The 26160-nt window shown below is 36.4% G+C and overlaps 1 protein-coding gene across 1 annotated transcript in view; it reads left to right on the top strand.

Annotated features, from left to right (window-relative positions):
* Positions 1–26160, top strand: part of LOC140148075 (voltage-dependent calcium channel subunit alpha-2/delta-1-like) — a 313901-nt gene that overhangs the window by 220950 nt on the left and 66791 nt on the right. The window contains exons 10-20 of the mRNA XM_072169928.1: positions 2871–2939; positions 3425–3514; positions 5655–5768; positions 6905–6913; positions 7126–7207; positions 8327–8376; positions 9448–9531; positions 10802–10873; positions 13693–13713; positions 15398–15415; positions 21535–21609. Coding sequence (XP_072026029.1) covers positions 2871–2939; positions 3425–3514; positions 5655–5768; positions 6905–6913; positions 7126–7207; positions 8327–8376; positions 9448–9531; positions 10802–10873; positions 13693–13713; positions 15398–15415; positions 21535–21609 — 684 coding nt within the window. The remainder of the gene's footprint in view (positions 1–2870; positions 2940–3424; positions 3515–5654; positions 5769–6904; positions 6914–7125; positions 7208–8326; positions 8377–9447; positions 9532–10801; positions 10874–13692; positions 13714–15397; positions 15416–21534; positions 21610–26160) is intronic.

A 26160-nucleotide genomic window follows, 5' to 3' on the forward strand; every position in this document is an offset into this window, starting at 1 on the left:
GTGTTTTGCGTATTGTGTGACTGATGCGTGCATTTGTGCACATGAACTTATGAGGGCATAAGTTGGAACTTTATTTACTCGCGCAGTAACAAAAACCGAGTAATTCTTGCCTATTATGAGCTGATCATAGTATAGCCTCATACATTCAGTTCTGTCAAAGAATATAGTCTCTTTTCAATTATTCCATGATTATATATTTTAGGGTGTCACCAAATGCAAAGGGGGAAAATGTGGCTCAGTGGTTAGAATTCTCACTTTTGGTGCATTAAGTCCCGGATTCAATTCCGGGCAGCAGAAAGTTTGCTGGGATATTGACCTGTAAAATGAAAAATGTCTAACTCAGAATCTGCTCTCCCCATGGTGCATTTGAGCATGGATACATGAACCATGAGATAACTCAGTCCTTTGGAGGGGATATTAAGCTGTATGTCCCTTGTACAGATAGCCATACCTGTACATGTAGCTCACAGTCAGTTTTGAGAAAAGTAGGATGTTATCCCCTGACTGTTCCTGGTGTTCAAATGGACCCCAATGGAAATAAACTTCATAAGTGACATTCTTGGGTTATCCAGGGTTGTCAAACCTGAACATATCAAATCAAAGCACCCTCAGGAAAGAGCAAACAATATTTCTTTATAGAGTGGACTAGCCAGCAGTTCAGTATTTGAAAAACCTTTGGTAAAGTATATAGTACCTGGCAATCTCAGAGAGGCACAAGTGTATGAGTGTTTATGAATGGTTATTAAATCTCTGTGATGATCATAACATCAAGCAACCTGTAACAGTGTTTAACTCTCTTCACGCGTGTGTCGACTGCAGACGACATGTTAAAAAAAAATTTAGAAATTCAATAATTTCAGAAATGTAAATTTTCATGACCATATTTGGAATCAGCATGAAAAATGCATTAAAATGAGTACAAACAAGCCTAGTATTGGTTCAGTAGTTCTTAAGATAGCTTTTGATATTTTGAGAAAATATTTCAAAACTTCAACTTTTTCTGTTGAAGCGCATGGCTAGCACGCAGAGCATTAAGACCCTGTGGCTGACTGCGGTGTCCAGTAATAATAACACTGTATATAGCAAGATGAGATGCAGGTTATCTGAAGTGGTCTATGTTAACAACCCTTGACACATCTGACCTTCAGGATTCACTGGCTGTATTCATTACTGTTAATTGAATGTTATTACGAAGCCTTGCTTTAGCAGATAGCGAATATATTGTGTCGGCTTGTCCTTTTTCAACATTCAACATTTAATTTGACAGTGCGGTACTCATGTTTTTAATCAACCTGGTTTTGCAGAGAGTGAGGGGGTGGGGGGAAGAATAGAAGTTGTTGTTAGCTAAAGGCAATGTAATACCGTTGTAAGATGAAAATAATGTGCGGTGGCACACGTCTGTAGCAAAATAATACCTGTTCGTTTACTATGGATTTTGCTACATTTTTATGTACAGTTTTTATATACAGCATGTTTGTGTACAGTTTTGTGATGGGTGTACAGTTTGACATTTCCAGATTTCAAAGAAACACCTTGAATGGGCAGTTCCAGTTGAAATCCATACACCCCCTATAGAAGACATGACCTTAATCTCCCACACGCAGGGTGTAGATTTTAAATGGAGTCACCCATTCAGGTAACTCCCATTTGAAATTCACACCCCCTGTGTGGAAGATTTAAGGTCATGTCTTCCACAGGGGGTATATGGATTTCAACTGGAATATCTCATTCCAGATAGAATGTGCCTAGACTCTTTGCAAGTCTATGAATTCAGATGTAACATTCTATGTTGACAAAACGAGACAAAAAGGTTATACTTGCTTATTGCAGACAGTATGTTGCTGGTCTTTAGTCCACGTGTGTGTGTACACCAGCACTTTGAGCGAATGCTAGCGATTTGACGCACTTTCTAGTGATGAAATGCACATTGACATCCCTCTCATATCAAGTGAAAATTGGTATACTGTGTTGGCACATAGCATGATTTGGGATCTCTAACTGTAAGCCCATTTTAACCTTCAAAATTTGAAGGGCAAAAAGGCAGTTGTGACACAAATTACAAATTTCAGAGAATGAAATCTTATTATTTTGTAAAGTAAGGAATTGAAAAGTGACAGTTATTCTACGCCCATGAGATATTGTTTGGTTCCGAAGGCAAAATGTTTATATATTTTTTCACAATACTAGACATGTAACTGATTTAAAGCTGTTAACCTGTACTCAAAGACATGACTAGCATGGAGCATGCCCTAAGGCATACCATTTAAAGGCATTGCCCTTAAATTCTTTACATTATTTCTGTACAACATCTATGTTTTATTAATAACTAACGGTTTGATTGACTGTGAAATACATTTATGTAGAGTCCAAAGTTTTCCGTTTTACGGAAAACAGAAAAAAATCACGGAATCAGAGGTACAACACGGAAAATTACATTTTTGTATGACGTGTCAAAAATTGTTAAAAGATAAGAGAAATAAATGTTAAAAACAATCTTGAGTTGTGTATGTTAATTTTTATGATAAAGAATTTATGTTTAATGATACCGAAATAAAGGTATATTACCAAGGCATGAACCCCTATCCATCCAAACATCGTAACAGTCGGCCTATTATCGTGAGAATATTCCAATCAGAGCGATATTGAACACTTTTTTGTGACATTAATATCATTCATAATCATTGTTTATACATTTTAAGCTTTTACTCATAGAACATAGATTTACAAATTTTACAACACGGATTACAACACGGAAAATGGATTTTAGAAAATGGTAAACTTGGGACTCTACATTTGTGTGAACCATGCAGCTGCTTTGTTTCTATATTTCATGTGATGTGAATCATTAATGTAATATTTCCTGTTTTCAGTTCAATAGAGATGTTCATCCAGTTAGCTGCTTCGAAGGATTCGTACAGGCCAACTTGAGAAACAAAGATGTAAGTTCATTAGTTCGGGTTGGAAGCTTTTAAGCAATTAAGCTTTAAAGCAATTCAGTCCAGTAGTGTAGCCATTTGTTCGGAACTGGGGTGCACAAAGTTGTTAATGTACTGACGGAAATATTTTTTTGCCAACAAAAGTTGTGAATTGTTGAACCCAATATTGTTTTTGCCCAGTGTGCTCAAGAATCTTAAAATTGGGGGGTGGCAGGGAGGGGGGTGCAGAGCGAAACTTTCAAAAAAATTTTCAATGCATGTTTATTACTGTTAACTTACATGGTTATGTGGCAGATTGGGGCCTTTCTTCACCATGCACACGGCCTAAGATGTACCAACGGTCCATGATGAATGGCACCACCACCCCTCCCCACTGATTACACCACTGATTCAGTCAGTACCTAGGAAACACAAAAATGTTTTATATTCTACTGCTCATTTGATGTTTATAGTAATTAGTAATCCTGTTGATTGTTTTTGTATTTCAGAAACTGAAGGATGCGATTTCAAAATTAAACGCAACAGGAATAGCCAACTTCCATGATGCACTGGAGTATGCATTTAAGGAATTTGATAACGTAGGTTGCACTTTTACACTTCAAATAATTATTTTGATTAAATTTAATTACCTCTAATTGTATCAAGGACATGAACATAGTTTGGCTATTCTAGTTGAAATCCATACACCCCCTATGGAAGACACAGCCTTAATCTCTTGCACAAGGGTGTCAATTTCAAATGGGAGTCCCCCATTCAGGTAATGTGAAATTGACACTCCCTGTGTTTAAGGTCATGTTTTCCATAAGGGTGTCTGGACTCAACTGAAATAGCATTAGGATAAATGTATTGAAAAAAGTATTGTAATAAAGATTTCACAAAAAGTAATGAAGCCATTACAAATACATCTATAGATTCATATCATATTCACAATATTTTAACAAAGTGTACACACATTTTGATACCCAATTCGTCCAATTTTGTTCAACATTAACAATAAAGCAAGATTTTTAAAAGTAAAAAACACAAATTTAAAGTTGCACTTACAGCACTAAATGGTTATTAAACGCAAGCATTGTGGCATGTAGAATTCGCCATTATCTTCTCGTTGGATTAAAAATCAATACAATTTGCTACAACTTTTTAATTCAGGGTTTTATGTTGCTAATATTGAACGAAATAGTCCTGAAGCTATAGTTGTAACGGCTGCATTACTTTTTGTAAGTCTTTAGTTCAAATTGACTTAGAAACGGTAAATCTTGTTTCAACTTATTGTTACTTATAGACAAATCCAACAAGCCAAGTGATGGTCAGAATTCAGTCGGCCATTACTGGGTCCCGTCTGCACCAAACTGGTGTTGTTACTGCCCAATTAGGTGGATTAAATCCGCTTAAAAATCAATGTTGAATTGTATTGTGTTGTAAACTTTCATCATTCTTTTGTCTATGTGTAACACAGGTGATAGAATGCAGTTAAATATCCCCGGCCACATCATTTCACTTTTTAGGTGGGATAGACCTAAGGGGGGACCCAGCTATGGCTGCCATTGAGGTGTAGGAATGCGTGAAATTAGATTTGTTTATAATTCCATTCCTCTTCCTCATGGGGAAGCAGCTGCATTGGGCTATTCCAGTTGAAATCCATACGGAAGGTTGTGGGTTCAAATCAAAACCCAGGAGTGTCATTTTGTTGTACACTTAGACATGGCCATTATTTCTGATTTCTGATTTCTGATTTCTGATTTCTTATTTCTTATTTCTTATTTCTTTTTTTTTTTTTTTTTTCTTTTTTTTTTTTTTTTTTTTTTTCTTTTTTTTTTTTCTTTTTTTTTTTCTTTTTTCTTTCTTCTTTCTTCTTTCTTCTTTCTTCTTTCTTCTTTCTTCTTTCTTCTTTCTTCTTTCTTCTTTCTTCTTTCTTCTTTCTTCTTTCTTCTTTCTTCTTTCTTCTTTCTTCTTTCTTCTTCCTTCTTCCTTCTTCCTTCTTCCTTCTTCCTTCTTCCTTCTTCCTTCTTCCTTCTCAGGTAGTCCGACGAGTAGCACCTAAAACCAGATCCTGGTTGGTGGCCTTTCGTGGCTGGTGAACTTAACACGGTTCATCTTTATTGAGCAATATTATAGATGGTCTGTGGCAAAAAGGTCCCACTTGTCGGACTACTCTCGGCCAAGGTGTACAAATGGGTACTGGCATTATACATAACATGTTTAATCTGAGGCTACTGACCGATATTTTCCGTAAAGTATGCGTATTGTTATAGAGGGCCATGCTACGTTATACGGGATATATGTAAAGTACAAAAAGTAGCCTGGTTCGGAACAGCTTGCGCACATATGTGACATTATCAAGGGGAATGAGTCACATGTCAGCAATTTTCAATTGGAAGATTTTTACATCGTATTCTGTCAGTTTATAAATGCTACATTTTGATGCAAACCCCATCATAATCGGACATCTGGTTATCGAGTTACGAGTAATTTATCAATGGCTGAAAACAATAAAAAACAAAAGAATTTGAATACTGTTTTTGCCAATATCTCAAAAACAATATTAGCAACATCCGACTCATTCCCCTTGTCATACATATTATGCTGGGAAGGTGAAACAGACACATGGTGTGGGAGGAAAGTTTATACTGCCCTAGAAGATCAGACCGAACACCATGGAAAAATTACTCTGTTACAAACTTGACCTTTAATCCCTTTAGCATGTTCTTTGTTTTCCAGTTCTACAACCTGGAAAGAAATCTGAACCAAGGTGCCAACTGTCACCAAGCTATTCTCATCTTTACTGATGGAGGAGAAGACACTGAGAAAGAAGTTTTTCATGAATATAATTCTGCCTCCACAATCCCCGGGGCATGACGGTGAGTTTGTAAATTACTCAATGTGCATATTTAGTGAATATCAATGGGGAAATAGGCTAGAAAGGATTTTGTTGTGTTTCCTACTCGGTTAACATTTTTCAACATAAACTTGATGGGATTTGCCTTGTCCCAGGCCCCATCATACATTTGTTCCATAGTATTTGTGGCTCTTTACCTCCCCTCCCCATGAGTTAAGGGTGTTTGAAGAAATGAAAACTTAATTTAGCTATAAGTCATTGGGTAAAGGTGAATCCAATCTATTTTGATATAAAATTGGATGGATTGAGCATGATACACAAAGATATTGGTCAAGCTGTGAGTTTGTGAGGCGATAGCCGAGCATGATATCTTTTAAACTCACAGCAAGACCAATATCTTTGTGTATCGTGTGAAAGGATCCATTCGATTTTATCATTATTATGTTTTGAGAATATGATTTTTGGTCAAAAATGTGATTTTTGGTCAAAAATCTAATTTTGGTCAAAATGTGATTTTTGGTGAAAAATTACATTCTGTAACCGCTTAAAAGTGGGGTTGCTAAACGGTGTTATGATATCTATACGCTACATGTATGGTGATCGTGGACTGCAAGCTGATGCAGAGACCTCCGTGTTCAGGTGAAATTGGTCGCCAATTTCAGTTTGAGGTTGTTTAAGACTCCAATGGGTGCCAGATATCCAGAATAATTTGTTTTTTAAAAAGTGTATAAAGTATATGATGGAAGATTCTCAAAGCATAATAATGAAGGAAATTGTGACTTCCCTGTAAGCCTGCTAATAACCCTCACATTCGCCCCACATATTATATTATTATTATTGGTATTTATTCACTTATATGAGCCAATTGGCCAAATTACATGTAAAATTACAAATTACACATACATATTAAGAACATTAAGAAAGCTTGTTCACTTTAAGAAATTTAAAAAGACATCAGAAATGGCAATTTTGACATGTGCCCTTAAATTAAAACTTTTTCACACCAAAGTTTTGTAAGTTCAATTTATGGAGAAAGGTGAACAATATCCAAAATAGAATTGACTGTGTACATGTATGAAGGCAGCCGTTGGTCCCATGTACAGAGAGCCATACCTGTACATGTATCTGGCAGCCAGTATCAGTAAGAGTAGGGTGTTAACCCCTGACTGTTCCCAACCCGTCCCGGTGTTCAAATCGACCCCAATGGAAATAAGCTTCAATAGAGGCTTTCTTGGGTTATCCAGGGTTGTCAAACCCAAACAAATCAAATAAAAAAAAAGATATTCAAAATCCTCACTGTTGTAATAAGAGTAACTGACATATTTAATTTTCATGTGCTGTTTTCTTTCCCAGACTCGAGTATTTGTGTACAATGTTGGGAGTGACTCCATGGTATCTCCTGCAGGAGTCAAAAGTATGGCATGTAACAATAAAGGTATGTAACACCCAGGTGTAACACTGGATTGGAATAATTGATGAAATAAAAAATCTTGTATTTGTATTAGAGATATGTGTTCAAAATGCATTGATATTATTTCTTCATAAAGTTTTAATAAAAGAACCTTTAAAGTTTGTTTGGCTTATAATTGGCAAAAATAACTCATAACATTGTGTGTTGATATAGATTGCCATGCACACAGTTGGTCACAACATTTATGCCAGTTGCGTATTTTGTACTGTGCAACTGGGGCTGGCTTGTGTGAATTTATGCAAGCATAATTTATATATTTACACATGCAGTAACAAAAAAAAACAAATAATTTTTGTCAATTATAAGCCAAACAAACTTTAGCAAAAGATGTATTTCAACAGGTCATGACCTTTCTCACCTTTGACCTGATAGCAGATTCATAGATGCTTGAAAATTTGATCTTGCAAACCATATTTGATGATTATATTTTTATAATTAAAGACAGAGATAAAAAGAATTTATCGCATCTGATGTCACTGTCAATTACGATCCTTGATTGGTTTACACAGGTTAATAGCGCGTAAAAGGAAGACCGATCTATGTGGTGCTGATAGGAGAAAAGGAATAGCAGCAAATGGCGAAAAATTACGTACTTTTACAAGGCAAAAAGCAGCTTTTCTAGGCATTGTTGACATGGTGTCTTTGTGAAAGAAAGTTTACTACTATAATGACCTAACTTTTGAGATGGTTTGCATGTCGAAAGGTGCAAAATTAACAATAAGGCGTCCGGTTATACCGCCACGTTCAGCAAGTCAACATCACGACACTTGTAAACAAACCATGCTCGAGTTTGATTGACAGTTTGATTTCATTATAACACAAATGAGGGCTCAGTATACCTCCACGTAATGGTAACTTGAAGCAATTAAATTTTAAAACTGTCATACAACTCCCAGGTTAGAAATGAAAATTAAACTTCAATCTTTTATTAGACTGCCGGAGCCAATTACAGCAACTTCAAACTGATTATTTTCCTTTAAAATGTTTGTAAAAGCGTCAGTTTTAAAGGCACTTATAAATTAAATTCATAATTTGGTAATTTCTTTCTCTTTATGGAATCTTTGTTGAATTTATTATTCACAGGTTTCTTCAGTAACATTAAATCATTTGGAGCTGTGAGACTTACGACATTGGTGAGTGAAACTAAAATAATAAAAACTTGAGAATGAAAACACAATGAGTAAACAGTTAAGAAAATGTAAAAAGGCATCATCGTGCATTTCTCCATATGTGACATGATCAAGGGGAATGAGTCACATGTCGGCCCTGGTCCAAAATGAGTTTTACACATGTTTCTTAAGAGGACAGTTAGAGCTTTCAGAAACTGACATTCCCATGTTCATACGACTTTTCTTTGCAAAATTACGTCAATTTATCAATCGCTGAAAACAATATAAAACAAAAGAATTTTAACACTTTCTTTGCCGATATCTCAAAATCAATATTAGCGACATCCGACTCATTTCCCTTGATCGTGTCACATATGTTGAATGACATGCAGGTATAGACGAGCTCAAAAATTTAAAGGGTCCAATAAATCCGGACCCTTTAAGCCCTGCAAAACCTAAATTTAAGGGGTCCAATTAGAATTTAAGAGGTTCTGATCTTTGAAATGGTCAAATCCCTGATTCAGATTTAACCCATAATTGGTTCCTTGTTGTATTGACAATGACAACATTTTATTATGATCAACTCGGCAAAGGAATTCATAATTTAAGCTTCTGTGCTTCGTAAAATTTAAGGGGTCCATGCAGTTTTGGTTGTTTTGGTGACCCGCTGTGTGATTCTATCTTCTTATTAGCAAAAAAAGCTTATTCCCAAAGTTTCAGTTGATTTTGATCTTGTTTTTGCAAGTAATGTATGATTATGTATATTACATAGGTTCCATAGGCCACTGTGTTGTCATAATTGTTCTGTTAACAGAACATAAATACAAATTTGACAATATTTTTGCCAAGTGAATAAATTGGCAAGAAATATTTTGCATGCAAACATTATGTAGCCAGATGTTTCTGGTAGTATAATAATCTCAACCTTTTGAGGAAAGTGTGGGGATGAGGCTATCAATCATGAAATGCCATTTTAAGCAGGTCTCCTTAGCAACGTTAACCCTGGTTTAAAAGTTTTAAACAGTGTTTTGAAAGTGAAATGGGGCCAAAAGTAGGCCCAAGTTTACTTTATTTAACCCGTTATGTTTCATACAGGATTATGTACCCGTACTTAGTCGTCCAATGGTGTTGAGTGGTGAAAAACATTTCCAATGGTCAGACATTTATCTAGACGCACTGGTAAGTAGGATTATTTGATCTGATTGTGTCGCACAGAAATATGTACAAGTAAACATGAAATATACTGAATTAACACTTGTAGTGGAAATTTCATATGAATAAACAGCTGCTTACAGCATGACGATTGTCCGCATACACTGTGTTATGAACGCCTGTGTGTGTGTGTGTGACGTGGAAGTGAATCCAACCATGTGTGATGAATGCCCGCGTGTGTGTGTGAATCCAACCATGCCAACTTACTTGCGATTGGTTAATATTTTCATTAAGTATCCAAGGCCGTGTATTTGCATTGTATTTTGAGATACGCACAGGTATGACTGCAGTCGGATGGAGTACAGCTGTTTTCAGCTGTGTTCATTCAAATGAAATTTCTACTGTAGTCGCAATGAACAACTGATTTTGTGACTGATTAGTTTCCATAACAGCAAAATGCATCCTACATGTACCTGTTTGCTAATAAAAATCAATTGCATGCCACTAGCTTGGCAATTATCTAGTGTAAATATATATATTTATCATCAGATAATATTGTTATTCCCATTGAGACTTGAACCAATTAATTGCGGTAGGTTCAACATTAGAGGCAACAGTTTATCTTCATATAGACAGCCAAGGGTATGGCGTGGCTAATTTTAAAGTTTGTGTTTGAATGGTGAAAGAAGAGATTCAGGTGGCTTGGGAGCACCATGATTGGATACAGTTATGTGTCATGTCACAATCTTAACTGTGTCATATAGGCCTAGATGTTTTTGAATAGATCTCAACAGTGGCGTAGATTTCTTTTTGACATTGGGGGGATGAAGTTGGAAAAAATTCTTCAAGTATAGTCAATCCAGCACTTTTTTGAAAGACTATTTTGAAGCTATACGAGTGGATATTCATACGTAGTGGTAGATAAAATGAATTAAAGTGTTAACTTCAACACTACACTATTTTTCGCTCACCTGGAACATTTTCACTAGTCCGACTAGCGTCTTCAGCAGATGGTGATGCTGTGTTGATATCTTGTCTACAATCGGGATATCTCTCACTGATGACGTCATATGATTGACAGAATGACGTCATAGGATGTTACGATGTAGCGCGCCCCGAGGGGACTAAATCGTGACCAAGGACTAGAAATAGATCCTATTTGGGATAACTTGCTGATGCCCGGGGCTACATCGCCTATATTATGGCCATATCTTCTATATATTGGGGTTGTATGGATTTCAACTGGAATAGCCCAATTTTCAAGAAATAAGTCTTATATTTTTGTCAAACTCGACAGGGTCTTGGTATGATGACAACATTGACACGTCCAGTGTATAACAAAACCAAGCCTCGTGAGGGTGAACCTGAGGTATGTATCATAGCAAAATGTAACTGTAAAATAACAAATGTGGGCTAATACAGTTCAGAGCAATCCTGTCATACACCTTTTAAAATGTCCCATCATGCACTATTCCAGGAGGTTCCCCATCATGCACCAGACCAGGTTATAAAATACTCTCATCTCTGTGTACAGAGTTTCATCTTGATACAATGACAATATTGCAGAAGGACCAGGGTTCAAATTCAGTCAATTTTTTTGCATCATATTTTGTGCTATGCAAAACACATGTTTGCATAGCAGTATAGCACTTTTAGCTATGCATTTTGGAAAAGTGCATAGCAGTTGATGGAAATTGCATCGCATTTTGCGATGTGATACCGTCGAATTCGATCGCTGAGAAGGACCATCTGGAAAAGTGCATAGTGGCTTGTGGAAAAAGGTTATCATTTTCCATTTTGAACTTATTAGTAGTACCCTTTTTGGATTGGTTTCTATATTGATAATTCTATGTCCATCCTAGAAAAGGGTATATCGAATACAAAATTTAAAGTCTGTGAAATGTAAAATGGCACATACAAGTCAGGTGGGCAGTATCCCATTGCCAAGACCCAATTGAGGGATTATAATTAGACAGCTTTATTCTGTAGACAGATTTATTCTGTAGACAGCTTTATTCTGTAAGCAGTATAATCCCTGTTTTATTACTAAGGTAATTTTGATAATGCTTACATGAAGGTAAAAACCCTGATCGTGCATTATAAAATTGTGTATTTGTGTACATTCACATCAAAATGATGCACTTGTCGGCTGCTACATATGTCTCATTTTACATAAAAGCTAAGTGGAGGTCACTTCAAGTCATCCCAAGTCAAATAGTTTAGGAATGTTCTCTGTATTCCTAATTATGTAAAATGAGACACATGTAGTAGCCGACAAGTGCATCGTTTTGATATGGATGTTCACATTTTTGAAAGGTGAGTTTGTTTACAGTCATGATCATACTTTGGCACCAGAAACCCTGTATAATGCTGTTGCCTATAGACCACTTGGCATGTGACGTCATTGCCCGGCAGTATGCGCGCAAATTATGGCAATTTCCATTCTTCTTTGCCATGTAGTGTGCATACGCATCGTAGTTTGCTAAGGGCACATGCATTTTAAATCGCCGCCACATTTCATATAGTACAAAAAGCCATTGAACAGTGTAGCGGCTCATTCAAGCATTTCGATAGACGAGTCCCTCGCCTTTGTTGATAAACAGTGATGTCAAGTGGTCTATATGCATAGAAGTTACAACAAGTTTTTAGAGTCACAAAATTTTGTTTCAGATGTTGGGAATAATTAGACTCCATTCTCAATGCTTTGAGATGGACGGACAATCAAACTTTCCAAGATCAGCTGTGAACAGAGTCCATCATTGGTCGATCTCAAACTGTTGAGAAAGGAGTATGATTATCCTTAAATGTCTGGAACAAAATTTGGTGAGGGCTGAGTTATAACCTTTCTTATCCATCTATTGATTTAGTGAGTTTGACCATAACAACTTTCCAGGAGTTGTTTACTGACTTTATATCCAACAACAATAAAACACAAACTTGCAAAATAATACAAAAATATACTGCTGTTATGGTATAATTCATAAAGTGGTACATTTTTTAATTTGAAATGATTTAATATTATCATGTTGCACTGTCATTTGATTTAAGGAGTGATATCAGTGAGTTTTCTGTTAATAAATATTTAGAATATTGTGAATAGTGGTATATGTCCCTTCCTTTGATCAGTAATGCATTGTGGGAATAAACAAAGCAATTGGTTGTGGTCTATATGGTGCATGACATCACTGAGCAGGAAGAGCCTCCTATGTAAATTGTCCCTGTTACTCATTTGGCAAAACAGGGAACAATACAAAATGTCAAACTTGACGGTATTGTTATTATGCAAGGAATGCAAAAACTGCCAAACTGTTTGAAAGATGTTTTTATTAGTTTGAAGTCCCTTGCAAATGGGAATACCTTCAAATTTGACATTTTGTACTGTTCTCTGTTTTTCCAAATGAGTAACAGTGAACATTTACAGAGGAGTTTTTTTACGCTCAGTGACGATGTACAATTTCGGTCACTTGTGGAGACATTTACTGTAAAATTTTGAGAGCAATGTTAAGCAAGATTGTATCTAACACAGGCATTCTCAAATAGCAGCACGCGACACTTGTGGCAAGCTTCGGGGTTCCAAGTGGCACACAACCTCACTTTAAATAATAATAATAATAATGAAACCTTTAAAAAAATTAAATAAAAGGATAACTGAAAAGTTTTAATTAAATTCCATTCACTCTGCAACCAGTTCACATGTGTACACTATCATACTTGTAATATACCCTTATTATGATTGATCAGAAACATGTTGAAGTATAATTATGGCTGTTTAAATCTTGTCCAAAACATGGCAAGAGAGCCCCTCCCTAAAATCCAAGAGCGTCTGGGGTCTCTGCCCCCTGCATCCCCATCAGAACTTTACTCCTGAACTCCGCCAGGGGCCTTGAGGCGGGCCCCTAAACATGCTGCGCTTGCTCGCATTGGATAGGGGCACTTCAGGTTCATTTCATTTCAGACAGTGGCACTTCAGAATATCCATTTGAGAATGCCTGTTCTAACATATTTATTGTCATTTATGATGGGATGGGTAAGCTTATTTTAGCCCAATTATGCAAAATTATAATAGGTTAAAGGAGAAAGTACTAATTACGGGCTGCAAGGAACTTGTGTAAATGTTTGTGATTACATGTCAGTTTCTTTCTAAGTTGATGCTCTTCAACTCTTCGTTATTATTTCTAACTAAAATAGCAGCTGCACAAAGGAGAGCAGGTAATAATCACACACACACAAAAGACCCACATTATACCATAAAAACCAAGTGTGCATTGTGGGCCCTCGTAACCATGGTGACCACCACATCCTTCGTCAATGTGTAGTTGCTCTACCTGCTTGTGTTGTATTCTGTCGTCCCACAGAGGAAAAAAATATCACTTGTAATATTTGTTGTATTGGACTAGTCCAGTTGAAATCCATATACCCCTATGGAAGATATGACCTTAATCTTCCACACAGAAGTCTGAATTTCAAATGGGGTTACCAGAATGGATGACTCCATTTGAAATCTACACTCCCTGTGTGAGGGATTAAGGTCATGTCTTCCATAAGGGGTGTATGGATTTCAACCAGAATAGCTCATTTGTGTAAGCAGAAGTCACAATATCAGATATTTGGTTTTGGAGATGACAATTTAACAAATTTGTGATGGCAAGAAATCAGTGCATTTTACTGTTGTGTTTAAGCACATTATTATGTTGCCAAATGTTTCTGTTGTCCCTGCTATTGAAAAAAGGACATTTTAAATTTATTATTTTGCCAAATATGTTTCTGTTGTCCCTGCTATTGAAAAAAGGAAATTTTTGGCTATTATTTTGCTGGGTGTAGTGTTTAAAAACTTTGCTTAGTATTGATTTTGGTATAACTTTGCTTATGTTTGATTTGAAGAGAAAATTATGTTAATTGCTTTGCGATATTTTACAGCAATAATGATCATAAATTGCATGATTATATAAGTTTGAGTAAAGTTATGAATCAACACTGCCTGTCTGTCTATCTGTAAATGTCAAAGTTCATTTCATGATTAACTCGCAGATGACAAGGTTCAATGCATACTCTGTTAAATAACAGTTACACATAAAGCTGGAAAGAGAGACTTGGGTGGGATAGATATAGATATTTTATCTATGAATTACTTCTTTTCTTTCCTACCTAAGAGAAACTACAAGAAAATTGTCCCAAAGCAGACTAGTAGCCAGGTCCACTTATTACGGGGATAAAAACTGGACCTGTTGTGAATTTTCACTTCAAAAAAGACAGAAGCAGACCGTTTTTTTCAGAATGGTATTTTTGGGAGCATGTTGCACCCCACACGACCTGGCTGTGGCTCTGTCCAAAAGTAATATCAGCCTCTAATTTGTTAAAAATAAAATACTTGACAACCTAATTGCAGTAATCAATGCATGTGCTTAACCCCATGTGAACTACCTGCCGATTGGCCAAAAAGAAGTTTTCATTATCAATTGGACCAATCATCAATATTGTTAGAATGATTTCACCACACATTAGGGTGAATTATTTGCAAAGCTCCATTCTGATATTGGTGATTGAAGTAAAGATATCATGTAATTGACCAGTCAGAGGCAACGTTAGATTGGCAGGTAGTGCTCAGGGGGTTAAAGCCATTTTGCTCAAAAAATTATTGTAAAATCATACAGAGAAGATGGCAATCATGAAATGTACTAGCTTGCCAACCCGCACCCCACCATGCACATGGCCACCTGTTGTGATATTTTTGTTTTGACCCCCCCTATCCTTTTGTTGAAATATGTACTCCCCTACCCCCTTTCTATACACTTTGCTGGTCTCACAATGTGTACATGTTATCATCTGGATACTTCCATTCTATTTTATTGTATGTCAACTTAAATTTCTGTTATGTGTGTATCACTATTTTCAGCAAGGCAAAAATGACACGGTAAGAGCTTGGGTTTTTTTTTCATGGGTACATGCATGGCTATATAGATGGCTGTCATGATCAAATGCATGCTCGCCTCCCTGGTGTTTTGTTTTTTGACCAAAAAAACCGACAGTATTCCTTTTTGGCGAAACAATTGTGTTTTGTTAATCTTAAGTTGCACATTGATGAAGGTGACAAAAGTTATTTTCGGTTGATGAGAAATCAATTAAATTTCTCAGAGAGTAGGTTTGAACAGTCAAAAAAATATCAAAATGTTGTTGATCGGCTATTCCATTGACATGGAGGGAGGAGTAAAATGTGACCACAACCCTTTGGCGTAAACCCTGATACGTACATCATCCTTGTGGAAAAAGTGAACTTGTTACAACTTGTTATCCTCTGCCATCACGTACTGTATAAAAGCAATGGGTTTGTGTAGAATAGAAGGTATTATGTGCATATACAGTGTTTGACATAAGAAATAAGAGACAGACAAAGTAAGTCTTGATGTTTCTGTTGTTTGCCAACATTCAACTATGACCCCTGGACACTTGATTCTTGTCGACAGCCCTGTTTTTTTTAAATCAACAATGGATGCATTCATAAGAATGATTCATAACACCCAAGCAGTGATTTTTATTTTATATTTTATTTTTTTAACACTGACTGATGGTCTTAAAATTCAGTATATTGATTCTTTTGGGGGCTCATTTGCCATTGATGAAGGTACAGATTTTTTCAAAAGCTCATGTTGCTAATTCAACCTCAATTTTTCCTGTACACAGGCTATAAATGTGGATACGGTAAGCAGTTTTTCAGCAACCCTTTAACTTTTTTTTTTATAATCTATAATTAAATAGATTGAAGTGATTGTTTGCTTACTAAACAACTTACATTGATGAAGTGGTGAACTGACAATTTAGAAGCCGATACTTATGTCAAACACTGGTCATATGTGACCACAAATACAGGCCTTTTCTTTTGAGGTGCATATTTACTCTCTCATAATTAACCTCAGGAGAAAGTAATGTGCAAAGAAAGAAAGGTATATCAGCATGCAAAGAACAAAAAAAAATCAAATCAAAATTTAAGGGGGTGATACCCCTTTAATCCCTGTTATAGCATGTTTCCCGGACGAGCCCCCATAATGCTTAATGACACACACAAGTGCTCAGTTGCCTGTTCAAGCCGTTACCTGTTCAAGGCCCAGGCTGATTTTCATGAAATGGATCAATTGCCCATTTACATAGAGGAGATACTTAACTTTCACCAACCCTGAAATTATCACCCAAGAGTCAAAAAGTACTTTAAAACAAAAAGAGTGATGACCCCCTGACAACATTAGTTGAAAAGGTCTGTTATAAAATGATGCATGTTGTAAATTTGTATTCAAATCACAAATTGCAAATCACAAATTGAACAATAAAGGGAAACAAAATGTCCAAAAAGATTTTGTATATACATGTATATGACATTCACCCCATAGTGAATCGCTTGATTGCAGTTATATAGACTTCTTTTACTGATGTTATCGGGAACCAAAATGGTTTAAAAATGGTTAGCTATGGAGATGATAGTGTTCAGATATTTTGTTGATAGCATATTTTGTTACAAGCAGCCATGTGGAATCACATCGTGAGGTACACATTAGTGTGTGGGGCGTTGGCCATTGCAATTTTGGATGTTTGGGTTAAAATTTGCATAAAAACAAAATGGCTGCCAAAAGCATTAGGGTTTATATGAAGTAATGTATTATTCACCCAGTTGACACCCCGCCTAAACCTAGCATGAAGATATACAGGGGGCTACCCCAACCTAGCATGAGGACATTCAGTGTGTTGGGGGGGGGGGCTGCACAACCTAGCATGATGAGGGGGGCTAGGTTGTTGTCTGTACATAACCATGATATGAAAGTATAGTTTTATATTGGTAGGCCATCTTGTTAAGTCTTTATAAAAACTATAGAAAGGGTTACTGGCCAATGCGCTTGATTATTTAGTACTTTTTGGCGACAAAATAATTGTAAGTTGCTGTTGAAGTAGGAATAAATATGATAAGTCTAATCATTAGATTTTATTGTAAAAATGATGTTAGATTTTGGTTTGATGACACAAACCAATGTTGCTTGTGTAATACAATCCAATACTAAACCTGAATTTATACTCGATCGCCGAGTGATTGCGATGGGCAATCTCTGACTTTTGCGATGCATCGCCTGGCGCTTTTGCATTTATACTTATCACAGCGATAGCGATTGCAGACGACAATTAAAATATTCTAAATGCCACAAAATACATTTTAAAACATCAGTTGCTGTCAATAGTTATTGAATTAATTCATCACTAAAAGTTAATAATCGAGAAAGGTAAATTAATTAGCAAAGTAATAGATCCAGTTTGTTGTATATGATTGGTTGACGCATTCACGTGTCAAGCGATATCGCTGGGAAGTTGAGATTTCTTCAACTTGCAAGAGCGATGTCGTTTTTGCCTCAGCGATTTGAATCGATTGATCGGCTTGACACTCTGGAAATGTAAGTAAACACTGAGAAATGGAGTATAAATTCAGGTAAATCCTGAAGCAGTATTTTATATGGTAATATTCAAACAGCTTATAACTGGCAACTGCATCATGTATGCATGTCTACCACAAAATAACCCGAGATCTACACTACCAGAATCCTATTGCTGCCACCTACACAGGTACACCATCACCACAGTACTTGGCTGGTACTGTTGCGGTAGCCAGGGGAGTACCAGTGTAGCACCAATGCAGTACCGCTGCTGGTGAGTCCAGTGGCTTCACCAGAAATTTTTTCCAGTGAGCAGTGGGGCAAATTTTCGAGTGGGGCGCAAAGCATGAAATTTCCACATAAAAGTGGTGATAAGTGGAAATTTATGAGTTTATTGGGGAGGGGCAAGACCTCTGACTGGGAGGGCATTTGCCCCATTATGCCTCCCTGCTGCCACCACTGGGTGAGTTGTGTGCAGTAGCAGCATCGGTACTGGTACTCCTTGTGTACCATTCAGGTATCCATAATAGGAATCTTGTAGTGTATATTTGACTTTGTTACAGTTATAGTACAGTGATTAAGAAAGGGCCAAATTTCGACACTTATTTCAAGTGTAAATGATTACATTTTATTCTTGAACGCTAGGCAAGTGAAATAATTGCCCTTATATCCCCAGTTGTTGAACCACATAGTGATCTTAAGGTCATGTAAGAGTATAAAAATGGGAAAGTGTCGTTCCCTTTCCATGTTTTGATGTGGGGGTGTGTGGGTGATTGGGCATGTATAGACACTTTAGAATAAGTGCGAGTACTCCTTAGGGTTTAGCTGGTTTCCATGCTAGCTCATGCTTTATGAAGATATATAGTATACCAGGGAACCAATTACCGGTAGTTATAATTGTTCAGTATGTAATATGTGTGTCTGTTATAACCGTAACCGCTATTTGAGATGGTGCAGGCAGCATTTGAAATATGATGTATGAAGCAAGTTGTTCATCTTGTCATTGGGTGCATGGGTTATTGGGTGTAAAGTGTATAGATCATTAGAATAGCCCCGCAGGGCTGTCTTCTGTCCATATGAGACCAGTGGGTATCTTCGCTGCCAGGCAGTACCGTATTCCCCAGTGATTTTTCAAGTTGTAGTGTGTGATACAATTAACCACCTGCAGTACATGTAGAAAAGTTATGTTTTAAGCTTACCTATAGGCCTACACAATGCATGGTATTTGTTTGCTGAACAATGTTCAATCTAGTGGCGAAAACAGGCATCCAAATGTTAATTTCTATTGAATATTCCATTAAAATTAGGAAATATATTAAAATTTGTTAATTTATTATAACGATAATAGCGTGATCCTACTTAACAATAGCATGGTCCTTCTTGACAAACTAATTCATTACAGTTTTTTACCGAGTTGATGTTCAGCCAAAGAGAAAAGAGGTACTTTTCAGAGACAACCTGTAAAGTGTGCTGAGGCTTGTGGATCAACGTCTAGGCGTTGTGCCTGTGCGTAGCGCACTATAAATCCCTGCGCTTTTTTTTTTTTTTTTTTTTTTACTATGAGGTTGTTGCTAGACGGTTTGTGTAGTGACAGAGGAGCGCAACAGGCTGGGGCAAGACTAATATAAGGATGCACTGCATTAAAATGAATGACTAGTTTTTATTATCTTTTACGTGTAAATTATGAAAACAATGTAAAAAATAATTGCCGATGTAAAATGACTTACTTAAGCACCCTGGGCATTTATTGAAATACAATTTATCAAGAACATTCAGAAAACCTGTTTATGTCTATAACAATGACAGAGTGATTGGTAGATGAACATTACACCTTTCCTTTTTTGATAACAAAGGCCCTTTAATATTTTATCAAAGATGTTCCCATTGAGTGCTTTAGAAAAAGAAGAGATAGTTGACGGTTGTGACATTTAGACTTCACGATATCTTTTCTAACTTCTGTTGAGGGGTAGTGCCGTTTGTATGAGAGAAAATAGAATGTTTGTTTTCAAGGTTTTATCACAGTTTTGCACTCCACTTTGAAAGTTTCATTACAACAGGCAAAATTTGTGATGTGCATATTGCAATGCAATGCAATGAACTATTCCAATAGAAATCCATAAACCCCCAATGAAAGAGATGACCTTAATCTTCCACACAGGTAGTGTGAATTTCAAGTAGGGTTACCTGAGTATGTAACTCCATTTGAAATCTACACCCCTTGCATGGAAGATTAAGGTCATGTCTTCCATAGGAGATCTGGAAAAGCCCAATATGTGTTTGACTCTAAAGTTTGAGTTTATTAACACATGTTCTGAAAAATATATCAGTCACTCATTTGAATTTGAGATATAGTTTAAAACAATTTGACAAGATAACCTTCATCTAATTTAAGATGACAAATATTTTAATGTGATGTTTAAGATTTGTGATGAGAAAGGTCTTTTCAATTTTCTTAGAAGAGAAAAAAGGAAAGAATTCTACAAAACTCTACAATTCCTTGCAAGTGCAAAAGCCCTTCATACATTTTATAAGTCTCCAAACCCATGTGAGCTAGTTTGTGTGTTGGGTTTGATGCAGTATGAAGTGTTTTGACACTTGTGAAATGTTGCAGACTTTCTAAAAATCAAATTCTTGTAAACTGATAACTGACAGAAATCGCCACTCTAGTAAATTTACCCAAGTGCAGTCAGTGATGTTCCCGGGTGATGTTGCATGGGTGTTAGCCAGACATCCGTCTACCTGTCCACCCGTCATTTATTTGCTCCTGGGACGGGCAAAATTAAGGTCTGGGATATATGCTAAATTCTACAAATAATGCTTAAACAAGTTCCGTGAACTCAAAATAAGACCAGAGGAATAAATGAAGGCTATTTGAACTGACTGTACCCTCAGAAGGGGTAGGGGTCTGCAACCTTGGCGGAAATTCGTTGCCACACCAGCACGTGCTGGTGTTAAAATCAAGCAATCGCCAGAGCTAAATATGTCATAGTACCACATTATCTTTGTATAATAGTTGCAAAAATTCATGCACACTCAATTTAGACTCTCCCCTTCCCCACCCCCCATCTTTCAATGTTGGGAGACTGAAGTGTAGACATGATGACGATTTTGTCCAAATCAACATTGCAATAGGGGGGCGGGATGGATGTTGGCCAATTAATGCTTTGGTGTGGCAACCTTTTCCGCCAAGATTGTGGTTTATGTTTTCAGGGTCAAAGTTTGGACTGGCAGTTTTGGCAAAAATCACAGGGACTTGTCAAATCCAAGCTAAGACCTTGATTGAGGCAACTCTTCCATGCACACACTATACAGTAGATTAAATTTCACATGCTGACGAAGTAACATGTAACCAGTCGGCCCTCTTGAATCGCGAATATCAGATTGAGGTTGATATACATGTACCACGTCCATGTACAAAAATGGAATCCTGTCTGACGTATTAAGACGCTTGTGAGTGTTGCAATTTGAAGCTGCATGTGCCTAATGAAATGCGCTGACTGCACTTGAGTAAAAGCACCAAATAGTATTGTTATATTGTCAACATGATACAGATATATATCATCTAATTCAACTTTTTCTATTTTGTGCATTTGTGTATTGTTTCGATCTCTTTCAACACACACAGAACCAGCAGATGTTGGGTGTTGTAGGTACAGATATTACCACCAAGAACATGGAAGAAACGGTACCTAAGAATAAGGTAAGACATTTGGACGGACCTCGGCTTCTTCAACCTCAAGTAAGATGTAAACTATGTGATAAAGTCACCATTGTATTTGTGTGGGTAATATGTGGCGTAATGTGCAGTATGTAGTTTAGTTATTCCCTGTGTAGTTTCCTTCCATATTGTTGTTTCGTCTTGGATGTCATTTTAAAAAAAAATAATAAAAAAATATTTATTCTGAAAGATGGTTTATGAACAGTTTGGGATCTTCCTAACCATGAAGGTGTATATATTTGTTATGAGAAATTTGATCAATGCTACTTTTTGACAAAGAAAATGTTTATTGATTTTTGTGCACCAATTTTGATTTAATAGATTAATTAGCTTTACAGAAAAGTTAAAAGAAAAAATTCGAGGTAGGAATTAATTCTTTGTGTTTGGATCAAAAGTTTTAATCAAAATCAGAAAAAGTTATTGTTGAGCACCTGAAAAGGTGTTGCAATTACTTTTTTAGTTTGTTAAATGTTATGTGTGAAGTCAACTAGAAACATTTGTTTAGTATACACGTAGTATTAGAAATATGAGGTGTTTTTGTTTTGTACATTTGTGATATAAGTGGTAGTGATTCTAGATATTGTCATCACAATATGATCAGGACACTTTGTCATTTGCACATAGATTTAGTGTACACTATATTTGTTCAGCTCAGGATTTCAATGCTATATACTGTGTTGATGTTATAATGTTGTTGTTGTTGATGTTATTGTTGTTTTTATCTCTCTTAAGCCATAATCAAAACAAATGCAGCTGATAATCAGCTTTTTAACAAATCCTTGCTGTAGATTAGCATATGCTTACAGATATGAAAAAAAATGAAACAATTTAGGCGAAAAAAATTGCATGTGCAAAATCCCTTTCAACCATATTTCTGCTATTACTGTACATGTGATTCTCTTTCAACCTCTTTTCAGGTCAAAAGGTTAAGTAAAAATGTTTCTTCATTGAATAGCATTTAGTTATATAAGCTAAAGCTGTTTTTAGATGTATGAGTAGCCCGGATGAGTAGGTCCTTCAAATTGGTAAAATAATGTTATCAAATGCTCTTTGAGACTAGTTAAAAAGGCTATTTTCAGACTTTCTTTTATAACTGAGAATTTAGATGTAACATGTTGTCCCCTTTATGATCATTAAATTCTAACAATCATATATTAAATACGGTATAATAGCAGATATTCATATTTTAGAACACTTTAAATTTTCACTTCTTTTTCCACTCAACCTTATAATTATACAAAATCAACTTTCAGTGAATTGCACAAAAGAATGAAAGTCATGAGAGCAACTCATGTGGTGTGTGTATGTTTGTCATGTGTGTTTCACATGCGTGTCGCATAGGTGTCACATGAATGTCACATGCACAACATCAGTGTGTTGACACTTAAATGTTGATTGTCTTGAATAGCAAAATATATGCCATGTTTTTTAATTGTTGTCACGTAGGGAATTAGTACTATGAATAAATATCTGCATGCATATATTGAAGCAGAATTATAAAGATAATTATAATCGTTCTCCCCATCATCATCATCATCGTTGATTCCACAGTTTGACACCTTTGTTGTTGAGGTCATGTTTGCGTCAAAATAAAACAGACACAGAGTAATGAATGAATGAATGAAATCACTATAGTTCACCTCTATTATCTACTCTTTCTTGAGATATATACATTCTATTCTTTGTCAGTTCTATGAGCATGACAATGTCGTCATCATGTTTAACCACCCATTGTTAATGTAGAAGTGTGTGATAAAACCATCCAACTTTGTGTATTGTGACTCCTTCCTCATTCATCCAACTCCTTTAATCCAACATGTGGTATTGTAACTCCTTCATCTCTTGTAATTCAACTCCTTTCTGAGTCATACACCACCAGTAATCCAACTTTTGTGCATCATTACTCCTTCGTCACTCATATATCACCTTACCCAACTTTGAATTGATCTTTCATGTAATTATTTTGTGTAAGCTAATCCTAACCATAATCATTACCCTAATCCTAACCCTAATCCTAACCATAATCCTAACCCTTATCCTAACCATAACCCTAATTTCATGTAAAATCACATGAAGGAGTAACCCAGCTTTGTGTATTGTAACTCTTTACTCACTCATCCAACTCCTTTTATTCAACTTGAATGTTTTCCTTACTCACTCATCCAACTTCTTTCATTCAACTTGAATGTATTCTTTCCTCGCTCATCCAATCCCTGTAATCAAACTCCTTCCTCGCTCCTCCAAGTGTATGTGTTATAACTCCTTCCTCACAAATCCAACTCCTTTCATCCAACTAAAGAGTAAAACAAAAATAACTACCCTTGGATTTGTTTCTATATGTCAATAAGTATTTCTTCAATTGAAAAGATTTTTGGCATGCATCATCAGCAGACTCATAGCATCAAAGACACCAATTCCATACCTGTAGTTGACTTGATGCTTGAATAACACACATTAAAATGAGAGTTCACTAATTCAAAAGTTGCAATCATAGGCGTAGATCCCGGGGGGGATGGGGGGGATTTATCCCCCCCCCCAATATTTTGCCAGGGGGGATGCTCCATACAATCATCCCCCCCAATGTTGACGCCTGAATATAGGTTTCTGACCAAATTTATCTCATATTTGCCCATTTTAGCCCCAAAAGTGCAATTTTTGGCATGGCACCAGCATTTATTCCACTTTTGCACCATATTTCATCAGTTTAGCTTCAAAATAGCAAAATTTTTGTATTTGTAACATCAACTTATTCTGTCGCCAAAAGGTGCTGGATTCACTATTCTTCAAGAATTTTTTTAACACCATCCCCCCAATGTCAAAAAGAAATCTACGCCACTGGTTGCAATAAGTTAATATCAAGTACTCGATTATAATGCACGTTTTCCTGATACCGGGTGTTCGATTATAATCTAAGTGTACTTGCTAATAATGGTTGCCCAATTATTATATGCAAGTTTTCCTGATACTGGGTGTCTGATTATAATGCAAGTTCCCGATTTTAATTACCCTATTCTGGTCAAGACAGACGGGGCGTGATATCAAATTGATAATCATTGATAATGATTTTGCTTGACCATCCTCCTGTAAAATGATACTCATTTTTGCGACTTTTGAAATTGGCAATCTCTCCATTCATGTGTGATTACTCGTGCATCAGAACACCTGTGGGATTAGAACCACTGGGTATGAATTGGATATGAGTCTGTAGATGATGCATGTCAAAAATATTTTCAATCAAAGAAATGTTTGTTGAAATATGGAAACAAATCCAAATGGGTACTTATTTTTGTTTTACTCATCCACCTCCTCTCATCCATATTTGTGTATTCTAACTCCTTCCTCAGTCATCTAACTCCTTTAATCTGAACTTTTGTGTGTATTGGAACTCCTTCACTCATACACCTCCTTTCGTGGAACATGGCGTATTGTTACTCATAAATTGGTAAACCTTGCTCCTCCATATCCCTCACTCAACAATAGTTGATTCAATTGCTTCCAATATCTAGTGAACTATACCTCACCCAAAACTGAATTTAATTTGTTAATCCAAAAAGATTTATTCAATAAAGTTCCTTCTGTGATATTTGTATCTCCTTTTCACCCAACAAGACTGGAAACGACTCTATCATCAAACAAGAATAATGCCAAACAATCAATTTGTGTCATCTATCAGATTCTTTCAGTACATTCCTGATTACTAATATTTGTTCCCAATGTAATCACTGAGACCCCCTCACCTAAGAAGACTTGCAGTCATATATACCACCAAAAATGGTCAATTAAACTTCTCCCTTTCTCAATAAGATAAATTCCAACTTCTTTTCGGAGATTGATTTTGATTTTAGCATCACCTTGACAAAGTTAATTTTCTTCATCACCCTCCATTACTCCCACTCTGGCAGATATTTCCAAAATCTTCCACAGGGTAGTGTGGGTTTTAAATGGAATGGCCCATGCATTGTGATCCATTGTCTGTGAGTAACTTTACTCCTTGTATAAAGAAGGAATGGTGAGAGTGTGAACAGCGTAGCAAGTCATTTTGTTCCCAGTACATAACATCACCCCACCCCCTAGCATATCACAATCATTGAATATCACTTGCACCATGACATTTAAAATTGTGATGCACTAATTATTGTAAGTTTGGTGTCAGTGACCAATTTGACCCTATACCATTAGATATGCAAATTGTACCATCACTCTTATCTCCCAGCTTAATGCTTGTAATTTGACACCCATGCGACAGGGGATCAAGGATTTTGACAATTGTCTAAATCAGGCCTTCTCAACTGGCGGCGCGCGCGCCACTTGTGGCGCTTGGAGTCAGTCGAAGTGGCGCACGGTAATTGTAATAATTTTTTCACATAAATCTTTAACAAAAAAGTGGTGAAAATACCCAATCTGGGCCTTTAAAAAACCTTAAAATCCATGAGCTTCGGGCACTGCCCCTGGACCCCGATAAAGTACCACTGCACCTTAACGCTATGCATACTGGCGCTACCACGCATAGTCCTCCCTTGACATGTTGGCACT

Source organism: Amphiura filiformis, chromosome 3 (genome assembly GCF_039555335.1).
Source record: "Amphiura filiformis chromosome 3, Afil_fr2py, whole genome shotgun sequence".
Taxonomy (NCBI): Eukaryota; Metazoa; Echinodermata; class Ophiuroidea; order Amphilepidida; family Amphiuridae; genus Amphiura; species Amphiura filiformis.